At 45.1% G+C, this 17744-nt stretch overlaps 1 protein-coding gene across 1 annotated transcript; it reads right to left on the bottom strand.

The window, feature by feature from the left end:
- Positions 1-5014: 5014 nt before the first annotated feature.
- Positions 5015-16016, bottom strand: LOC117539651 (neurosecretory protein VGF-like). The gene is made up of 2 exons (XM_034205900.1): positions 10951-16016; positions 5015-5139 (listed from the first exon to the last, which is right to left on the bottom strand). Exon 1 carries the CDS (start codon positions 15902-15904, stop codon positions 14375-14377), a length of 1530 nt encoding a protein of 509 aa, XP_034061791.1. The 5' UTR covers positions 15905-16016; the 3' UTR covers positions 5015-5139; positions 10951-14374.
- Positions 16017-17744: the final 1728 nt, after the last annotated feature.

The raw sequence follows: 17744 nt of genomic DNA, 5'->3' as shown, positions 1-17744 counted from the left end.
ATACTTCATATTCTAGCAGTCGTTAAGTGTTGCATACATCAAAGTGTATCTAAAAGTATCTTAGTAACACAAGAAAAGAGAAAAAAGCCTAAATCTGCCTAGTGTCAGTAAATAAGTGTTAAAATCCCAAAACTTGCCTTTTAGAGTCACAGTCTTTAAGAAAATAAATGTGACTTGACATTCTACCAGTTGTAAAGTTTTCAGGCAACAAACTGTATCTAAAAGTATCTTGGTAGCAGAAAAAAGCAAACAATCAGTAAAGTCATCTAAAAAACATATATTTAAAAAAGTAATGTTAGTCAAGTCAAGTTATCAAAACTGCATTGTTTCATCGAAACAGTGTTAAAATTACAAACTCTCCATTTAGTGTTTGATTCTTTAAAAAACTAAATTCTTTACAAATCAATTAATATTTTACTAAGTTAGAAAGTTTTGCATTCAATAAAGTGTAACTATAAGTATCTTTGTAGGAGAAAAAACAAAAATCATTGAAGTTATTTCCAGAAAACTGGATTGTCTTAAAAATCCCAAAGTGCCTTTAAGAGTCACAGTCTTAAAGAAAATCTGTTCAGAAAAAGTACTTAACTTTCTATCAGTTGTAAAGTTGTCATACATAAAACTCTATCCAAAAAGTAAGAGAAAGACAACGAGATAAAAAAAAAAGCTAAATCTGCCTATTGTCAGTAAAAGTGTTAAAATCACAAACTTGCCTTTTAGAGTCACATTCTTAAATAACATCTATTTAGACAAAGTATTTCATTTTTTCTAATTTTAACTTTTTGCATACATAAACGTGTATCTTACAGTTCCTTTGTGAGAGAATCTTCCTTATAGTTAATAATGTAATTAAACAATAAAAAAGACATGATTAAGATCTTTAAACTATTATTACCCTCTTCAAAGAGACTTCCTTGTAGTTAATAAAGTAATTAAAACATTAGCATCACAAACCATACAACTTAAGAGAACATCCAGTTCACAAGCCATACTATTTCAAAAAGAACATCCTTAGTTAACAACAACTTCATAGGGCCTTGAAAGTTGTGTGAAGTAATTAAACATTAAAAATACAAGATCAGGGGGTCATTAAGATCTTTTAAATTATTATTACCCCTCTTCATAAAAGAGACTTCCTTATAGTAGGGAGAAAGGGGGGAGAGGCAGGGGGTGTGAGGGGGCGGGGGAGACAGGCACACACACAACTTCAAAAGAGACTGCCTTAATCAACACATAGATTAACATCAAAGGCTTATAACATGCCGGTGCGATATCACACCGGCATGTTATAACACCTCAACCCTCACATCAAAGGACATACATCAAAGGCTAATTAGATTAGACAACAAAGGCTCTACTGCCAGGGTGCATCAAAGGACAGACATCAGAGGCTAATTAGATTAGCCAACAAAGGCTGTACTACATGGGGACATATCGCACCTACATGTGATAACACATCACCCCTCACATGGGGGTGTGTCAGGAAGGGGTGAGAGGCAGGGGGTGTGAGGGGACGGTGTGCGAGACAGTCTCACGCACAACTTCAAAGAGACTGTCTTAATCAACACATAGATTAACATCCAAGGCTTATAACATGTCGGTGCGATATCATACCGGCATGTTATAACACCTCAACCCTCACATCAAAGGACATACATCAAAGGCTAATTATATTAGACAACAAAGGCTCTACTGCCAGGGTGCATCAAAGGACATACATCAGAGGCTAATTATATTAGACAACAAAGTCTGTACTACATGGGGACATATAGCACCTACACGCTATAACACATCACCCCTCACATGGGGGGTCTGACAGGAAGGGGTGATCACACCGGCCTGTTGTAACACCTCAACCCTCACATCAAAGGATTAGACAACAAAGGCGCTACTACAGGGGGGCATTTCACACCTACGTGTGATGACACAACACCCCTCACATCACGTGTGATAACACCTCGAACAAAGGGAGGCGGTACTTTGCTCATTAGCATCATTGAGGGCGTGGTCCACCTGTCACTTCTTATGCATACTAATTAAGGATGCACTTTAATTATCGGCCCGATAATTATCGGTCCGATATTAGGAATTATGACGTCATCCCGATAAACCCGATACAAGTATTAATAGCCCCGATAATATACAATATATTTTTTGGGTAAAACAAAAGAAAAAAATACTGCGGTGTGGGTGGATTGGGATGAGGGGCGCTTGTTTTTCACTCGGCTCCTCCCGTTTTGCCAGTACTGTGGTATTAGTGGTTTAGGAAGAGGGGAGTTCTTCACAAATCCAGCGCTTCCTAACTCATGCCTGGCTGTGACGTAAACGGTGTGCGGCCGTGAAGCCAGGACAGTAAACAAACATGTCGTCGGTGGTATGGGCGTTGGAGCTATGTGCAACTCAAGGCATATGCTCGAACCGGAGCTGCCTGGACGCTGCAATCATGTTGCGCACTATCCGTGCTGAGTGTGCTGACTTTTCGTACAATGTCCCACTGTCTGGCTTCGTGCATAAAGTCAAGTGCTCGGCGCAGTTGTGGCGAAATGTCGCTCCTCTGTTTTCATTTAAACAGCTCCTTATATCCGTTAGCGCAGCTAGCTAGCACCAGATGCTAACAACAACAATGCACGTAAGGTCTCTCGCTCGCTCGGGCCACACATACACACACCCTCCCGGTCCTCCAGATGGCCAGTCGGTGCCTTTATATATACAGTCTATGGTCGGTGCCTGCCGGTGAGCGTGGAAGTGTGGTCTGCCACAAGCGGGCGGCAGGAGCGGGGCTGTCAGCATCAGCTTGTAGATGGTATTTTAAACTCGATGCGCTCTGAAACTACGGGGCGGCCAAGGAAAACAAATATACATGCGTTAATCGCGTTAAAATAATTAGTGGCGTAACATTTTTTTTATTATCGGTTATCGGTATCGGTATCGGTCTTGATTAGCAGGAAGTTATCGGTATTGGTTTAAAAAAAAAAACAATATCGTGCATCCCTAATACTAATGGGATTGAAACCGTATAAATATGACTACTCACAGCTGATTGCACATCTCCTAACGCAGTGTTATGGGGAATGGAAGCGCAGCTGTGTGTTAACGGAGTGGATGGACAGGACGCTGAGACTGGGTCTCACTCCAGTTTTGCAGCATCCCTCCTCTGTTCACAGGCATAATAGAGGTCCCGAGGGGAGATAGGTTTCCTCTCGGCAGAGGTTCAGGCCCTGGTGCAAAAACAGGCAGTGTCTGCAGTGCGCACTCAAGACAGAGAGGAGGGGCATTATTCCCTGTACTTCCTGGTTCCCAAGAAGATAGGCAAATTCAGACCCATTCTGGATCTTCGCAGCCTGAATCTCCACATTGCACGCAGAAAATTCCAGATGTAAGGGGTGCCACCTAAGACATGAACTTTTGTGAAATTTCGAAAAATTTGCAATTTTTAGTCTAATTGCCAAAAGGTTGACCTGGAAATGTTGAGTACAGTGAACTTTTATACAGTAACATGTTCTATAGGGTTATCAAAGTAAAAGTTGTTTGTTTGCCCTTTGGGCAACTTGGGCATTTCTCAGAATTCAACTTTCAAGATTCTCCATTCATTTGTCCTATAGACAAAATTAATGGAGCTCAATGGGACATGTTCACGTTACCCTGAGTTTTGTGCAGCAGTGATGGATGTCGGACACACATATAAAGTTTAATTGACTTTATTGTTAAACACAAGGGGCGATACTGATACACTTAAAAGAACAAACCCTAACTAAACTTCAAACTTAATTGCTCAGTCTGTGCCAGAGTCCGCTCCACTGAGGGAGAAAGAGAGGAAATGGAACCTGAACTCTGAACCTAGCCCGTGCGTCTCCCCCCAGATATGTCTCCCCACCCGCCACCCAAGAGTAACCGTCCTATCGCAAGCTTGCGATTAGCTTGCGATTACCTTGCGTTTGCAGCGGCGAAGGTTTGGCTGTTGGCTGCGGTCATGGTCAACTGCCTGCAGCACATTCTGCAGGTGCTGCTCCTTCCTGGCCACTGCGACGAAGTCAGACGTGAGCTTGACGCCACGCTCAGCACAGTCATTGACCACGTTCATTGCACATACATTGACCTCACTTTTTTTTAACGCAGCATTGGTCGCCCATTCCTTCACATCGAGAGACATACATTCTGGATCAATGTGCAGCTCAATGGAGGTGGTGTCCACTGCTTGTGCCGTTCCTCACTGATTGTCTCCAGCACTTGGCGTCTTGCTCGGTCAGCTGTTGCGTACGATGCAGAGAGATGTGTACATTCACCGCCTGACTCTGCAACCAGGCCACACGTGAAGGCAGCCTGTTGCGTTGGTGACATCTTCAACCTTGTAGCCAGTGACACAACACTTGGTCGGCTAAGGATGTCATGTGGAATGAAGACGTTTGTTCCAGTCTTCTTACGCTTGTGGGATGGTTCACCCTCAGATGTTGGACAGACTGTGTTAGTATCCTCCTTTGGCTCCTCATCACTCTCCGACACCAAGCTGGACATTGCCGTCATCCCCTCCAGCTCCTTTTCACAACGGGACTGCCTGGCTGCTGCAGCAGCTTGACGCTCCTCTCGCCGCTTCACCTTGAGCTGCAGCTTTTTGTCCAATACACCAAATGTGGCCACTCTGTCGTCTTCATGCTGGCCAAGAAAGCTAGGTCTTCTGGGTTATCAATCAGCTTTTCAACATTTGGAGGCCACAGCGGAAATGTGGCATCAAGTCTGCACTCCATTTTCTCCAATTGTTTCGCTGTAGTCTCACTGGAGCGCTTGGCCTGGGAGATTTTCCGCAGCTTGTTGTTAGCATTGACTAAGTCTACCATCTTGTGGCAGGAACGCTTGTCGCTCACCATTGGGATGTTGGCTTTCTTGTAAAATGGCCGCACCTGCTCCAGGACACCCTTGGTTGCCTCGAACTGCGACAACGCTCCGTTTGCACCAGGTTTCTTGGCAAGCATGCAGCGTAAGATCTGACGACCAGTTGGCAGTTTGGCGCCGGTGATGCCATCCTCACTGGTGATGCTGGGGCCCAGACCAAAGACCAGGCTGCGACTGCTAGTCTGGCAGGGACCAGTTGGTGAGGGCAGCATCTTAGGAGAGCTGGATCCTGGGGTGGTTTGTGTTGTGCAGTGCCTGGGAATGAAAAGGACACAAGCTCAAGGATAGTGTTTAAAATCATATCTTAGCATACTTAATATCACTCAATTATGATGAATCATGCTGTATTTTAGCTGTACATCGTCCAACTTCATTATTACAATGATAACTTACTCTTACATCACTACCAGAGTAGCTAGCTGTGCTTGCAAATATACCTATGTTTAAAATGTTAATTTAATACAAGGACAAGGATAGAGTTTAAAATCATATCTTGGCATACTTAATATCACTCAATTATGATAAACCATGCTTGCATAAGCCTCAAATTTTAGCTGTCATAGTCTAACTTCAACATAACTTACCGTTACTACCAGAGTAGCTAGCTGTGCTCGCAAATATACTTATATTTAAAATGTTAATTTACTGTAACAACTACAATGCTACTCTCAATAAACACGAGACATCAATACTCTGAATATGACATTGTCCACTCTAGAATAGCTGCTACTGTTGATGTTAAGCTTAATAGCTTAGCTAACATAGATAGTGTCAGGATTAGTGTGTTATGTCACGTTTGAGTTTTGTATGTCTGGTTATGGGTATTTTCCTCCTTGTATATTGTCCGGTCCTTCTTCCTGTGTTTTTCCCCTGTCGTTAGTTTCCCTGGTGTGTCTAGTTGTCTGATTGTGTTCACCTGTGGCCCTTGTGTTTCTCCTCCCCTGCCCGGCTGTTTCTCGTCTTGTGATTACTCCTCCCTGTATTTAGTCTTGTCTCGTCCTGTGTTCAGTGTTGGTTCGTCTTTTGTTTGTGAATAGTCTCCGGTGAGTGCTCTGTTTTGTCTTTATTTGTATCCGGTAGCCTCGAAATAAAGGAATTTTCAGTTTAAATCTGCATTTGGGTCCTGCCTGCTTCACACACCTTAACAGATAGCTAACTGTGGTTAGCAAACTATTGCTAGCTAACGTTAGCTAGATGTAATGAGCACCAAATACTTATAAATATGACTTAAGTATACAAAGACACAACTATAGATATGACAGTAATATGTAATAATTAGGGCTGCCAAACGATTACAATTTTTAATCAGATTAATCACAGCTTAAAAATTAATTAATCATGATTAATCACCATTCGAACTATGTCCAAAATACGCCATTTATTTATGTATATTGTTGTGGGAATGGAAAGATAAATGAAAGAAGGCGGATATATCCATGTTGTCAGAGAATATTTTAAGGAGATCTCTTTGTGTCTTGAGGTTCTGAGCTTTTCTGAGAAACTGTTAAATTACAAACATATGCTTTTCGTTAAGTCGCATATGCTCCTGCCTGTAATGTGAGGAGGACACAGGTCAAGAGGTCCTCTGCCTTCCTGTGGGTGAGAAGTTTGGGCACATGTGAGTTTGTAATACAAACGGGTCTTTGTTCCAATGTCTGGTAATGATTAAGGTAGGAAAGGCGGGCTTTTTAGGTCCCTCCTTTAAGGATATATAGATCTACTTTATGTCTTCAGAGTGTTGCTTGGTGGCTCACATGAAAGTGTGATATACTTTGTGATCTCTCCGGCCGTATTCTATTCTCAATAAATATCAGTGTTTGACTAAAGCCGCTCCAGCTTCCATCCTTTCTTGAGCCTTGGCTCTGCATTGCTGCACAGAAGTTTCCATCACAAATTGGCGTTGTCGGTAGGATACCAAAAGATCTTCAGAACTGGTAAGTGTAATTTCAAATCTATATTTGGACATTGCCTTACCAGAATCTGTGATTGACGGTATCATAAAAATTACCTGTGAAACTGAGCGGCTGCATTTTTTTGGTTTCTCTACTCTTTACATTTGGGGTTTTAATGATAACCTGGGGAATCGGTGTCTAAGGGGACTTCATCCTGGCCGATTTTCCCTGTGATTGCTGCTGGGGCATGTGCCTTCAGAGCAAACACAGCTCATGTGAAAAAACAATAAGAATATTTGGGGGTAATAATAACCTAGGAATATCGATTTTGACTGATTTCCTCTGTGTGTGTTTCTTGGAATTAAATTACCAGACAATTACACACAGCAAATATTCGGAGAGACCTTAAAGAGAGCATCAGTAAAGTGGACTTCTGCATTAGGAGCAATGTGATAGATTTGTATTGAAACAAATCGCCGAATTCTGGAGGTTTCAGCGGTCAACCGGTTAAATCAACAGCAGGCATCGCCTCGGGTCTGCCTGCAGCTGCTGCAGGGTGTGTGTGTGATTTCACCCCCGCCTGCGGGGGCCGCAGGCAAAGAGGAAGATAAGCACAGAGTGTCACATATATTTTCCTCACACCATTGCCGATGTAAAAAAAAAACAGAATGGTCTAAAAGCATTTATTTTTGTCTGCGACCGTCTTCTACTATTTTGCTGGCAAGACTGGGGCAGACAACGAAGTGTGTGCGTCGCCTGGCACGCCACAGTTTCCTACTTGCTGGATAAACTGGGTGCCTGCCCGGGGTGCACACATAATATAGGTTAATTGGTCATTAATGGGAAGGGTGGTACGCGAGAATGTGACATAGCGCTGTGTTTCATCGTTGTAATGAACTGATGGGTTGTTAAATGTGGCTGTTGTTGGAGTAGAAAGGGTACTGGATAAATAAAACGTCTATGCTCTCCGGATCGGGGGTGGGCAAAGCACCACTAAATTGGCATAGTGGTTGTTGATTGAGAATAAATTAGTTATTGCTCTTCAACAGATTCCGTTCTTAGCACTTGTACAAGTATATATGAGTAAGAAGGCACTCATATTAAACAGATATTTCCCTACCTCCTCTGAAACCTCTCTATTCGGATTAAATTAAGTTGGATAAGCTTTGCTGTCACGCCGATGTTTGTTGCGAGTTCATGTTTGTTTGTCTAATTGCAGTGTTTGTTTTATTGTACTAACCGTTAAACATGGGTAATACTGTCTCCACAAACGATTCAGTTGGTAAGAGGAAAATGAATTCACGCACCAAGACACCTTCTGAAAATCCAATTACAGACAGCCACTACACTCACATGTTTTCCCCTAATATGCCGTCTGGAATTATCGGAAAAAGCTTGGATTGGTCTAAAGTTATGCCGTTTACCTCGTTACTTTGTGAACACTCACAGCAGAATAATCAGAAAGGGAAGATTCAATTTGATTGGCCTTTAACCGGTACTTTTGACATGACCGTGTTGTGGCAGGCATTTAAAATTGTTGAAAATGAGCCGAACCCCTGCTGGGACATAGGATATATGAAAGAATGTGTTAAAGCTTGGATGTCTATTGCAGAGAAAAGAGGATATAATGAGCGAAATAATGAAAAATCTGTTGGCACCGAGCGAGGCTCCATTGAGCTCAAAGTGTTGATTTATAGGATTTCTAAATGTGCGGCGAGTTGTCATTTGCTTAGCCTAGAGGCTGCTTTTGATGTTAAATCAGAGAACATTTCCAGAATTAAGGAAAGACACGGAAAAGATGTTGCAGCCATTGCTAAATCAGTGGTGTACGATTGGTTGAAAAGACAAGGGAAGTCTCCCAGCCCGTCTCAGCCCATTTGCATTTTAACAGACGCTGGGCTGCTGGAAGAAAAGCAGGCTGTATCTCTCTGTACAAAAATAATCCCCGCGACAGAACTCTCAAATCCTGTTGCGAGAAACTCCGATGATGATCTGTTAATGACAGCTGCAGCTATCATGAATGAAAATGGGTTGAGATATCAGTCAGGACTATTATAGAGAACTAGATTTGGGGCAGCAGGAGCAGAGTGCAGCGGAGGGTGAAGGGGATTCTTCAGACAGCAGCCTGTTCCGAACCCCCTCTCCTCGTACTCCGCCACTCCGTTTACACGATTACCCAGGGACGCCGTACAGCAGCAGTTTTCCAAAGACTGTCCAGCGTACAATGATCACGAGAATGCAAACATCTCAGAATAATAATTCTGCTGAAACTGTGACCGCCCCGAAAATTCTGATAGGAGAGGTTCCAGTTTTTAAGCCATGGACACCCGCTGAGGTCATTGATGTCACTAATCACGCTCCCAGTCCCACTAAAAGCCCAGATGAGTATCTGTCCTGGTTGACTAATGTCTGCTCGGTTTATAACTGTTTGGTTCATGATGTTAAGCAGCTGATAATCCTAACATACAAGGCAGATTGGCCCACGTGCAGAGACGAGTTTAAATTTCCTGAGTGTACGCCTGCAGGTGATTGGCCTCCGGCACAGACGCGCGACATGTGGATTGAGAACGTCGCTGCTATGGCTATTAGAGCATGCGCTAAGACTCACACAGATTTTTCCCAAGTGATGGCTTGCGTACAGAGCCCAACAGAAACTGTCCCAGAATTTATCCAGCGTTTCATGACAGTGTGGGATAATAATGCGGGCATTAAAAGGGAGGGCAATGATTTGTTCGCCATACAGAGCTTGTTACATAACTTAATCCCAGAGACAGCTCAAGCCTACATGATGGCGACTCCTGACTGGCAAGTTAAAACCTGGAAACTCACGATAGCCACAATGCGTGCCCTGCATAGGAGCCAGATATGTCTGACCCCCAGAATTGCCCAGCTGCTGCAACAATTGCCTCAAAATACACAGGCTTATCAGGGTGCGGATAACTCTCAGCAGTTTCAGAGACAAAACCGCACACAGCAGTATCAAAATCAGGGAAGATCACAGGGTTATCAAAACAAGAGCAGACAGCAGCAGAACAAAAATTCCAAAAAGTTGATGCCATGTCATGTTTGCGGTGCAACGGACCACTGGGCGGGGCAGTGCGAAAAGAGATGGGGAGCTCAGCAGAACACACAATCCTTGCCTGCTCTCCCCCAGCCCCCCCGGCATCCCACATTATTGCCGCCCCCACACTATGACAGACAGGCTCAACATGGGCAAAACGGTCAGCAAAGTGGATTTAATAGAAGATAGGGGTACCATGGAGAAATAGGATCAGATTCACAGCATTTCCCCATTCAAGCAGCAACAATTCGCCTTTCCAATAACCCGCGTGAAGATCCGATTATGCCCGTTGATTTTAGTGGTACGCCTGTAGATATTTTGATTGACAGTGGAGCCACATTGTCTGCAGTACGTACTAAGGAGAAAGTGTGTGAAGCAACTAATGATTTTGTTACAACAATGGGCGTTTCTGGCATTCCTATGTCCGAGCCCATTTCAGAGAGTACTAATGTTTCAATCGTTGGGTCAAATGTGCAACACTCTTTCATTATTTCAAATGGAAGTCCTATTAATTTAATGGGCAGAGACTTACTTTGTAAGTTACAGGCAACAATACATTACACTCCAGATGGATTGTTTTTGACTATTCCTGACAGCAAAGTCCATCAAGCTGTCCAATTCATTCAATCATCTCAAGACAACCTTTATTGTTGGTCATTTCCAGATTTCCCCTGTGTGTGCTTCCTTAATGTCTCTTATGCGGCCTGTGTTGAATTGTCACTGCACAGCTGCTTTTAACCCGTCAGATGACTATGCGCTATCAGTAAGAGGTTTTTGCAACAGCTCAGATCAGTTGGAATGCGAGCAGTTTTTGTTTTTAGGACCACAAGGATGTGCGTTGCCTCTTAGGCTCACACCCCCACAGCAGGCTCTTCTAGCTGTAGAAACGATCCCTCACGTCACACTAGCTGTCACTCCAGGCAGTAGTCCTAAGGAGGTGGGGGCTATGGCAGCCCACTGCCATGCTCGGCTGGGAGCTGCAACAGCTTCTCTCCCTCACACACACACACCTAATCTAATTAACCTCGGGGAGGAACACTACATGCTGCGTCTCCCGGAGCCCATTCGTCTCCCCCAAAGCACATTTCTTCACTTACAACCACCTCCTCTCACAGAATATGGACCCCCTTCGGACTTCTCTGAGGTTTGTTGGAGTCTACCGGACCAGGTCCGTCCTCCGCGCAGATAGTTTGGATATGGCTAGAGCGGGGTCGCTGTCCGGATCTGCCGATGACCGTTTCTTAGTTCTGAGGGAAAAGGAATTGTGTCCTAGACACTATTCTCTGTTAGCTGTACAAAACTAGACTTTGCACTCCAATGGATTGTTTCTTCAAATAAGCACTTTATTACACAGTTCAACAAAGATACATCAATCTGATACTACCACAAAGCGCCTTGGACTCCTTCTTCTTGAGTTCTCACCGTGACAAGCTCGTCAGTGTAAGATCCCAGTTGAAGAGAGAGCCTCGAGTACTGAATACATCCTGCTTATATACTGTTCCTAGCGGAGCCCCCACCTTCGCTGCTTTCTTGTGGTGTAATCTGCCGTTGCTACCCTAGCAACTCTTAGGTTAGACTTTGGCGCGCTTTTGTTACTTCCTTATTTGCTTTCACTCACTTCCTTATCTGGTTTCACTCACAAGACTGCCCTTGTGAACTGTTGCGCCTGCTTGGTGGGTGATTTAGTGTGAGAATAATGAGTTCTGCAACCTTGTGGCTTATCAGTTTGGACATAACAGGATGCCTCTGTTCTTAATCTGGTTGACCCCGCGTTTTTGTTGCACACAGTATTCACATAGTATATTTCCACTGAGGCTTCTCAGCAGTTGGACTTTAACACAGTACTGTACTTTTCCACTCAGACAGCTCAATGTCTTAGCTTTTCCATGATAGGCCCACTATATCTTATATTCACTGCCACATTTGCCTTATCTTTATCCTTCAATCCCCCTTTTGCCCCATTCTAATGATTGGGGCAACAAAACAACGCTATTGTTTATGTACATTTATGTCAGCTGTTTTAGGCTTCTGTCTCTCTTTCCCACATTCTGCCATACGGTGGTACTGGTGGTGCTGTCGGGAAAGTGTCCATTGCTGCCGCTTCTTCTTCGCCTTCTTCAATGTCTGGGTTGTTTTCTAAGGATAGCAAGGCGAGTTGTTGGCCCAGGGGAGTAGAAGGTGCTATGGCGGTACTAATTATTTTGTCCACCATTGAGCGGATACATGGGATGCAGCAGCACCCGCACAAGGTCAAAATTTCTGCAAACACGGCCATTGATACCAATACTGAGGTGACCAGGGTTTTGTATTTACCGAACACTGACATCCATTCGTCCCATTTACCGTCGATACCAGATTGATCTTTCATGCGGGAGTTGAGGGTTTTCAGACCGTCCAGTGCTATTTGTAGAGTGCCATCTGCAGCGGTGTTGTTGGGAATGAAGGTGCAGCATTGCTCTCCGAACATTGCACATACTCCGCCTTTTTCTGCTAGGAGCATGTCTAGGGCCATTCTGTTTTGATAGGCCATGAGTGATGTGGCTTTCAATTGCTCACTAACTGCCTTGAGTCCGGCATGTGTGAGGTTTCCTAGGCGTTGGATATTATAATGAATGTAATTGATGCGGTCTGAGTTTTTATTGATGACACACCAGGGGCAGATGATGGATGTGAAGCCGTCCGCTACTTGATCGGCTATTTTGTAGTCACTTGGTACGCTCCGTGGTACCCCTATTGCGTCTATGTACGTTGGATCTGGGTCAATCATGGCTTCGCGTTTGACTCTGTTCGTAGTATGATAGGGGTATTTGTTCTGCCAGGTTTGTTATGTCCCCTACTTTTAATTTGTAGGTTTTCACTGGTAGAAGCAAAGTGACCAGTGCACATAGACCACTGGCATTATATGGGACGCGATCGTGGAGTTGGTTGCCACTGCAGTGGAACCATATGTCTGCTCGGATTACACCACGTCCAGGTGTAGTTGGTGTCACTATGTGGTCGCAGAGAGTTTTGTTGAACCCCCCGGTGTTTCTGATTGTGGTGTGGAAACAGGTGTAATTCAACCTCGGAACTTTTGCAAAGAATAAGGGCTTTTTTAATTCCGCGTTAGCTAAAGGGAAGTAAACGTCGTATTTAGAGCAATTGTGTTGAGGGTTGTCTGTCCCCATTATTTCAGTGGCACACCTTGGTTCTACCGGGGCAGGAATTATGTGGAGCAGGGGTCTGGCTCCCATACAAACGAGGCAGTCATCGCCTGTGTCTAGCGCGGCTTGTTGTGCCATCAGTAACCAGTTGTTGCTGTTTGCTGAGTGTCCCGAGATTCCAGTTGCTGCTTGGAACTCTTGATCAGTCGTCCACTCCTTAGTGGAGTGGATCACCACCCCCTTTTGGACGGATACTATGTCAGATTGTGGTCTTTTAATGCGACTGGACATGCATACGTATATAGAGAATTGGGGGCTTGGCGATGTCTTGGGCCATAGATAAAAGGATGCGCAAGGGGGTTCATCTTTCTTGGGTTGGGGTACCCCCGTTAAGTCTAACTGTACTACGAGGCCAGATGAGGATTTTGCCAGGTGTACTCTTTGCCTTACTTTTTTCGCTGTTCCTGTTGACGATGAACTCCAATCCGCCCCTGTCTCTCCCACCAAGTCGGTCCACGCTCGACCATAGCTATATCTTTCATTGGGATCGCCTTTTCCGAACCAAATGTCTAGCGTCATGTACCATTGGTATTTGTTTCCCCACGACCCTCCTTTTTGGTTGAGTTCGTTTGACAAACTGGTGTACGGGATGAGGGTAGTGGTGCTTGAGTCCGAGGGTAGGCAAAGTGTCAGCGAGATGTGTCTCAATGCATCTTTCTGGTTACATTGGGTTAAATTTGCCGTATCTACTGTGCCGGCCACATTGCGGACGTGTCTAGTTAGGCTGTTTTTTGGAGGAGAAAAGGTATCTTGTGTAGTTTTATTTTGTGGGGAATTTGGATTATTACTTTGGTCAATGATTTGCCTCCCCCTTTCACCCACTATGATAATGATTATTCCAACAATAATGAAAAAACACAGTGTTAAGGCCAAGCAATAGAGGTGTTGGTTAGGTCCTGAGTTCTTCTTCATCTTTGTTTTTCTTGTAAAAGTTCCTTGGTGTATCAGTGTAGGTGAGTGTCTCTTGTGTGGTGTGTGTATGTGATGCGTGTGGTGTACCGCCTACTTTGGGGGAGCGGTCCCTTGTTGTGCCTCCTCGCCGGCTGTTATCTCCTGGGCTGCTGTTGGTTCCCCTGTTGTCTCCTCCTCCTCGGAAGTGGAGTCGATGTCCACACTTGGGGGTTGGGGGGCTTCGGTTGTTTGCCTGATGTTCAGTTGGCCTAGGTCCTGGATGGTGTCAGCGAGGGTCCTGGTAGGTGCTGGTGCTTCCACACACCTGCTCCATTGGTACCACGTGTCTCCTTTTCCGTCTACTCTGACTGCATGATCTGTTCGCTGGGTTACCTTGAGTGGTTCAGAGAACCTTGGAGCACACCACTTGGGTTTGATCGTCTTCAGGCAGACGTATTCAGCGTCCCTGCTGCCCTCAGCTTCCTCTGTGTGTCCTTTGGCTCTGGCTGCTGTGGATTCGTCCGCGAACTCTGCAACGAGGCATTTGTCTGGTCTCCTAGTATGCGGCGGAAATCCCCAAGGCATAATGCTTGACCCGCCCCTAGGGATGTGAATGACCTTATCCATGGTGCCCCTCCCTGGGACAGGGGTGGCATCTGGGCGGACATGGTCCCTAAATCTGATAGGGAGAAAGGTTGATACACCCTGGCCCCCTGAGAAGTAGTTATTAAGGGCATCTGTCTCGCCGGGGGCTCGGGAGAGGATGGGTGAATTGGTGGGGGGCTGGCTTCAGTCATTAGCATTTGGGTAGCGTTATGTCGCCTTTTCTGCGTTCGTGCTCTAGTCACCGCTCCTGGAACGTAACCTGATTCTATTATTCCTGTCATAGCTATGGTGATGGGCCTACTTGCGCGGTTTTTCTGCCCTAGAGTCTCATTTCTGGTCCTAGGGGTTCTAGGTAAGTGCATCGGAAGGACCTGTTCTTCTGGCTCGTCCTCCTCCTCTGCTTCGTCTGCCCCTGCTAGCAGGTCGTCCCACTGTTTGTCATCTTGCTCTTCCTCCTCTCTTCCCCTTCTCCTTTCTGCGGCCTCTGTTCGGCGTATTATGTCAGCCTCTTTTTGTTTAGTGTCTCTTTCATCTTCCTCATCTCTCCTCCTGCTCTCTGCTTCCAGTTTCTTTGCGGAGGCTTCGTATTTTTCTATCTGTTGTCCCATTTTTAAACCCAATCTTATGCTTTCTTTTTCTTCGCTGGTTACTGAGTTTCGCCTTGTGGTCCTTCCCCCTGAGCCTGTTCCCCTTGCTTTGTCCCATGATCCCAGAAAATCGCCCAACAAGTCTTTTGTTACCCCCTTATGCTGTTCTTCCCGTCCCCCAGTTGCTCCTTCTCCCCAGTTGCTTTGATTGGGTGTTTTTGGTGTGCTGGTGGCCCTGTCTCTGTTTCTTTGTGCTAACTCGGCCTCTAAATTCGCCTCGGCTAACGCCCTACCTTCATTTCTTCGGGGAGTATCTGTGTCTTCATGCTCGCTTGTTTTAGCTCCCCCTCCCCTTTCTTTGCTGTGTTCCTGTCTAGGGTATGGGGTATCTTGGTATCTCCTATCTGGGGACGGTCCTTGTACCCCTGCTCTGGTCAAAGGTGGGGATGTTTGGTTTAATAAGACTTTTCCCTCTATCTGGTAATACCCGTCGGTGGGTCCAGCCCTCATAGGGTGCAGCACTGCCTGGCTGAAGGGGTTGGCTGGGCTATACGGGGGTGGCACCTCATGCTGTTCTCTAGGGAGCTCGGGGTACAGGAGAGCTGGGGCGGTGGCGGCCGTGTGTTTCTCTTGGTTGATTATGGGTTCTGCTGGTTTTGGGGGTTCTGCTACTGCGGGGGTTTTTACTGCCGGTGCTGCTACTGGCGCGGCTACTAGGGGGGCTTGTGTGGCCGGGGTGGTTTTATTTGTTTCTTCCAGGCGGCCAGCGGCTGAGACCATGGCATATGAGGTCCTAATTAGTTGTTCTAGTTTTTCTTGTTGGTTTTGGTGTGCTTTCTTTTTGAGTGACCATCGCCCTGGGTCTATGCTCTTGTGACGACAGAGCTCTTCTTCTAGCCCAGGGGTGGCCAACCTGCGGCTCTCGAGCCGCATGCGGCTCTTTGCCTAGTTTCATGCGGCTCTTCAGTTCATATTGAATTTTATATGTGTGAGTTTGGGGGAGAGACACTGACTCCTGACTAGTGGTGCACGGTGTACCGATACTTGAAAGGTATACCGCGATACCCTGCCGTTAAAAACGTTACGATTCCTCCGTTTAAGAATGACGGCGGAAAGTACTCCGGTGAGAAAGCGCCGTTTAAATAAGAGCTGTGTGTGTTCAGCGCTCTGCTTCCACTCCCTGCTCTGCAGCCGTGCCTGCAGTCCCTCCCCTCTCAAGCAGGCTCAAGTGCCTCCCCGCTCTCGTGCACGCGCTAGCTGCCAGAGCATGTGAGAAAACGAGAAGCATGGCTGCAAGTGGGAGTGCAACTGCCGCTGCCCCTCGGCTTGTTGACAAAAAAGACGCCAGAAGCTAAATGTGGAAGTATTTTAGCTATATCTCTGACAGTGAGGGCAAGCCTACGGACACCACGAGGCCTGTCTGTAAGAAATGTATTAATTGTATTTAATACGAATTCTTGTCATTTATTGTATTTATTGTTCTCATTGTTTAAAAGTTTGTGTTATGGTTCTGGTGTGAAATAAAGCACAATAATTACATTTAAGACTGTTTCCCTTTTTTTAAGAAAAGTATCGAAAAATAATCGGAATCGCAATTCTTGACTTGGTATCGAAACCAAAATGTTGGTATCGTGACAACACTACTCCTGACAGTTAAACCTGATATTTAGTAGGTCTGTTAAGTATTGAATGCTGATAATTCTGACGTAATTTGGCCGGTCAAAGTTGTTTGGGCTCGGATAAAATTGCTCCGTTACTTTCGTTCCGTGTTACTTTCGTTCCGTGTTACTTTCGTGCCGTGTTACTTTCGTCCCGGCTCTCCCTACGTGTGTATGTGTGGTGTCAGTATGAGAGGATGACAGCGCGTCTAATTTTGATGTGGCCCAAGAGCCAATCACAATAATACCTGCGATGCAGTGAACCAATCACTTTTTGAGTGGGGGAAAACCTATGATTAAACACTACTATCCAGTGTTTCCCCTACCATTGTCTTGGAAGGGCGCTGCACCCCGCCAACGGAGCCCCGCGCCCCCCCCTGAAATTCAAGGTGTTTAAAAAATATATATAATTTTTTTTTAAATATATCGCACCAAATTGCAAATAATCTATAACTACTGTCACTTTTCACATTGAACATGTGCTCTTTTATTAAATAAACTAAACGCTTTCATTTGAAGTTGTGAGTTTAGTGTTTTTGACCCTAAGAAACACTGATGCATTAATCAATAACAATAATCCACAGCTCCTCTCTCTGCTCCAGAGGATTTAAAAAATATATATCCCAATGCCACAAAAATGCACCAGTGACGTGGTTGAAATCTTGTCTCCAGAAAAAAAAAAACTGAAACAAGCGGTATCAGTGACTGTGTGTTTGATGTGGCTCTTTGCAGTAACATAGAAAAAATGTGGCTCTTAACCTCTGACTGGTTGGCCACCCCTGTTCTAGCCCTTTGGTGGCTTTTTTGAACATTCCTTTTGTATCTTTCCCTCCTAACAACTTTCCTTTTTTATCCTTAGTTCTTTGTCTGTGTGCTGTCAGTATGCCATTATCTGTCAATTTTCCGTACAATTTTGCTACCCCTTTTTCCCATTTTTTGTGATCCTTTTTCTCAACTTCCTT

The sequence above is a fragment of the Gymnodraco acuticeps genome, unplaced genomic scaffold, assembly GCF_902827175.1.
Source record: "Gymnodraco acuticeps unplaced genomic scaffold, fGymAcu1.1, whole genome shotgun sequence".
In the NCBI taxonomy this organism is placed as follows: Eukaryota; Metazoa; Chordata; class Actinopteri; order Perciformes; family Bathydraconidae; genus Gymnodraco; species Gymnodraco acuticeps.
This window is presented reverse-complemented; position numbering and strand designations above follow the sequence as displayed.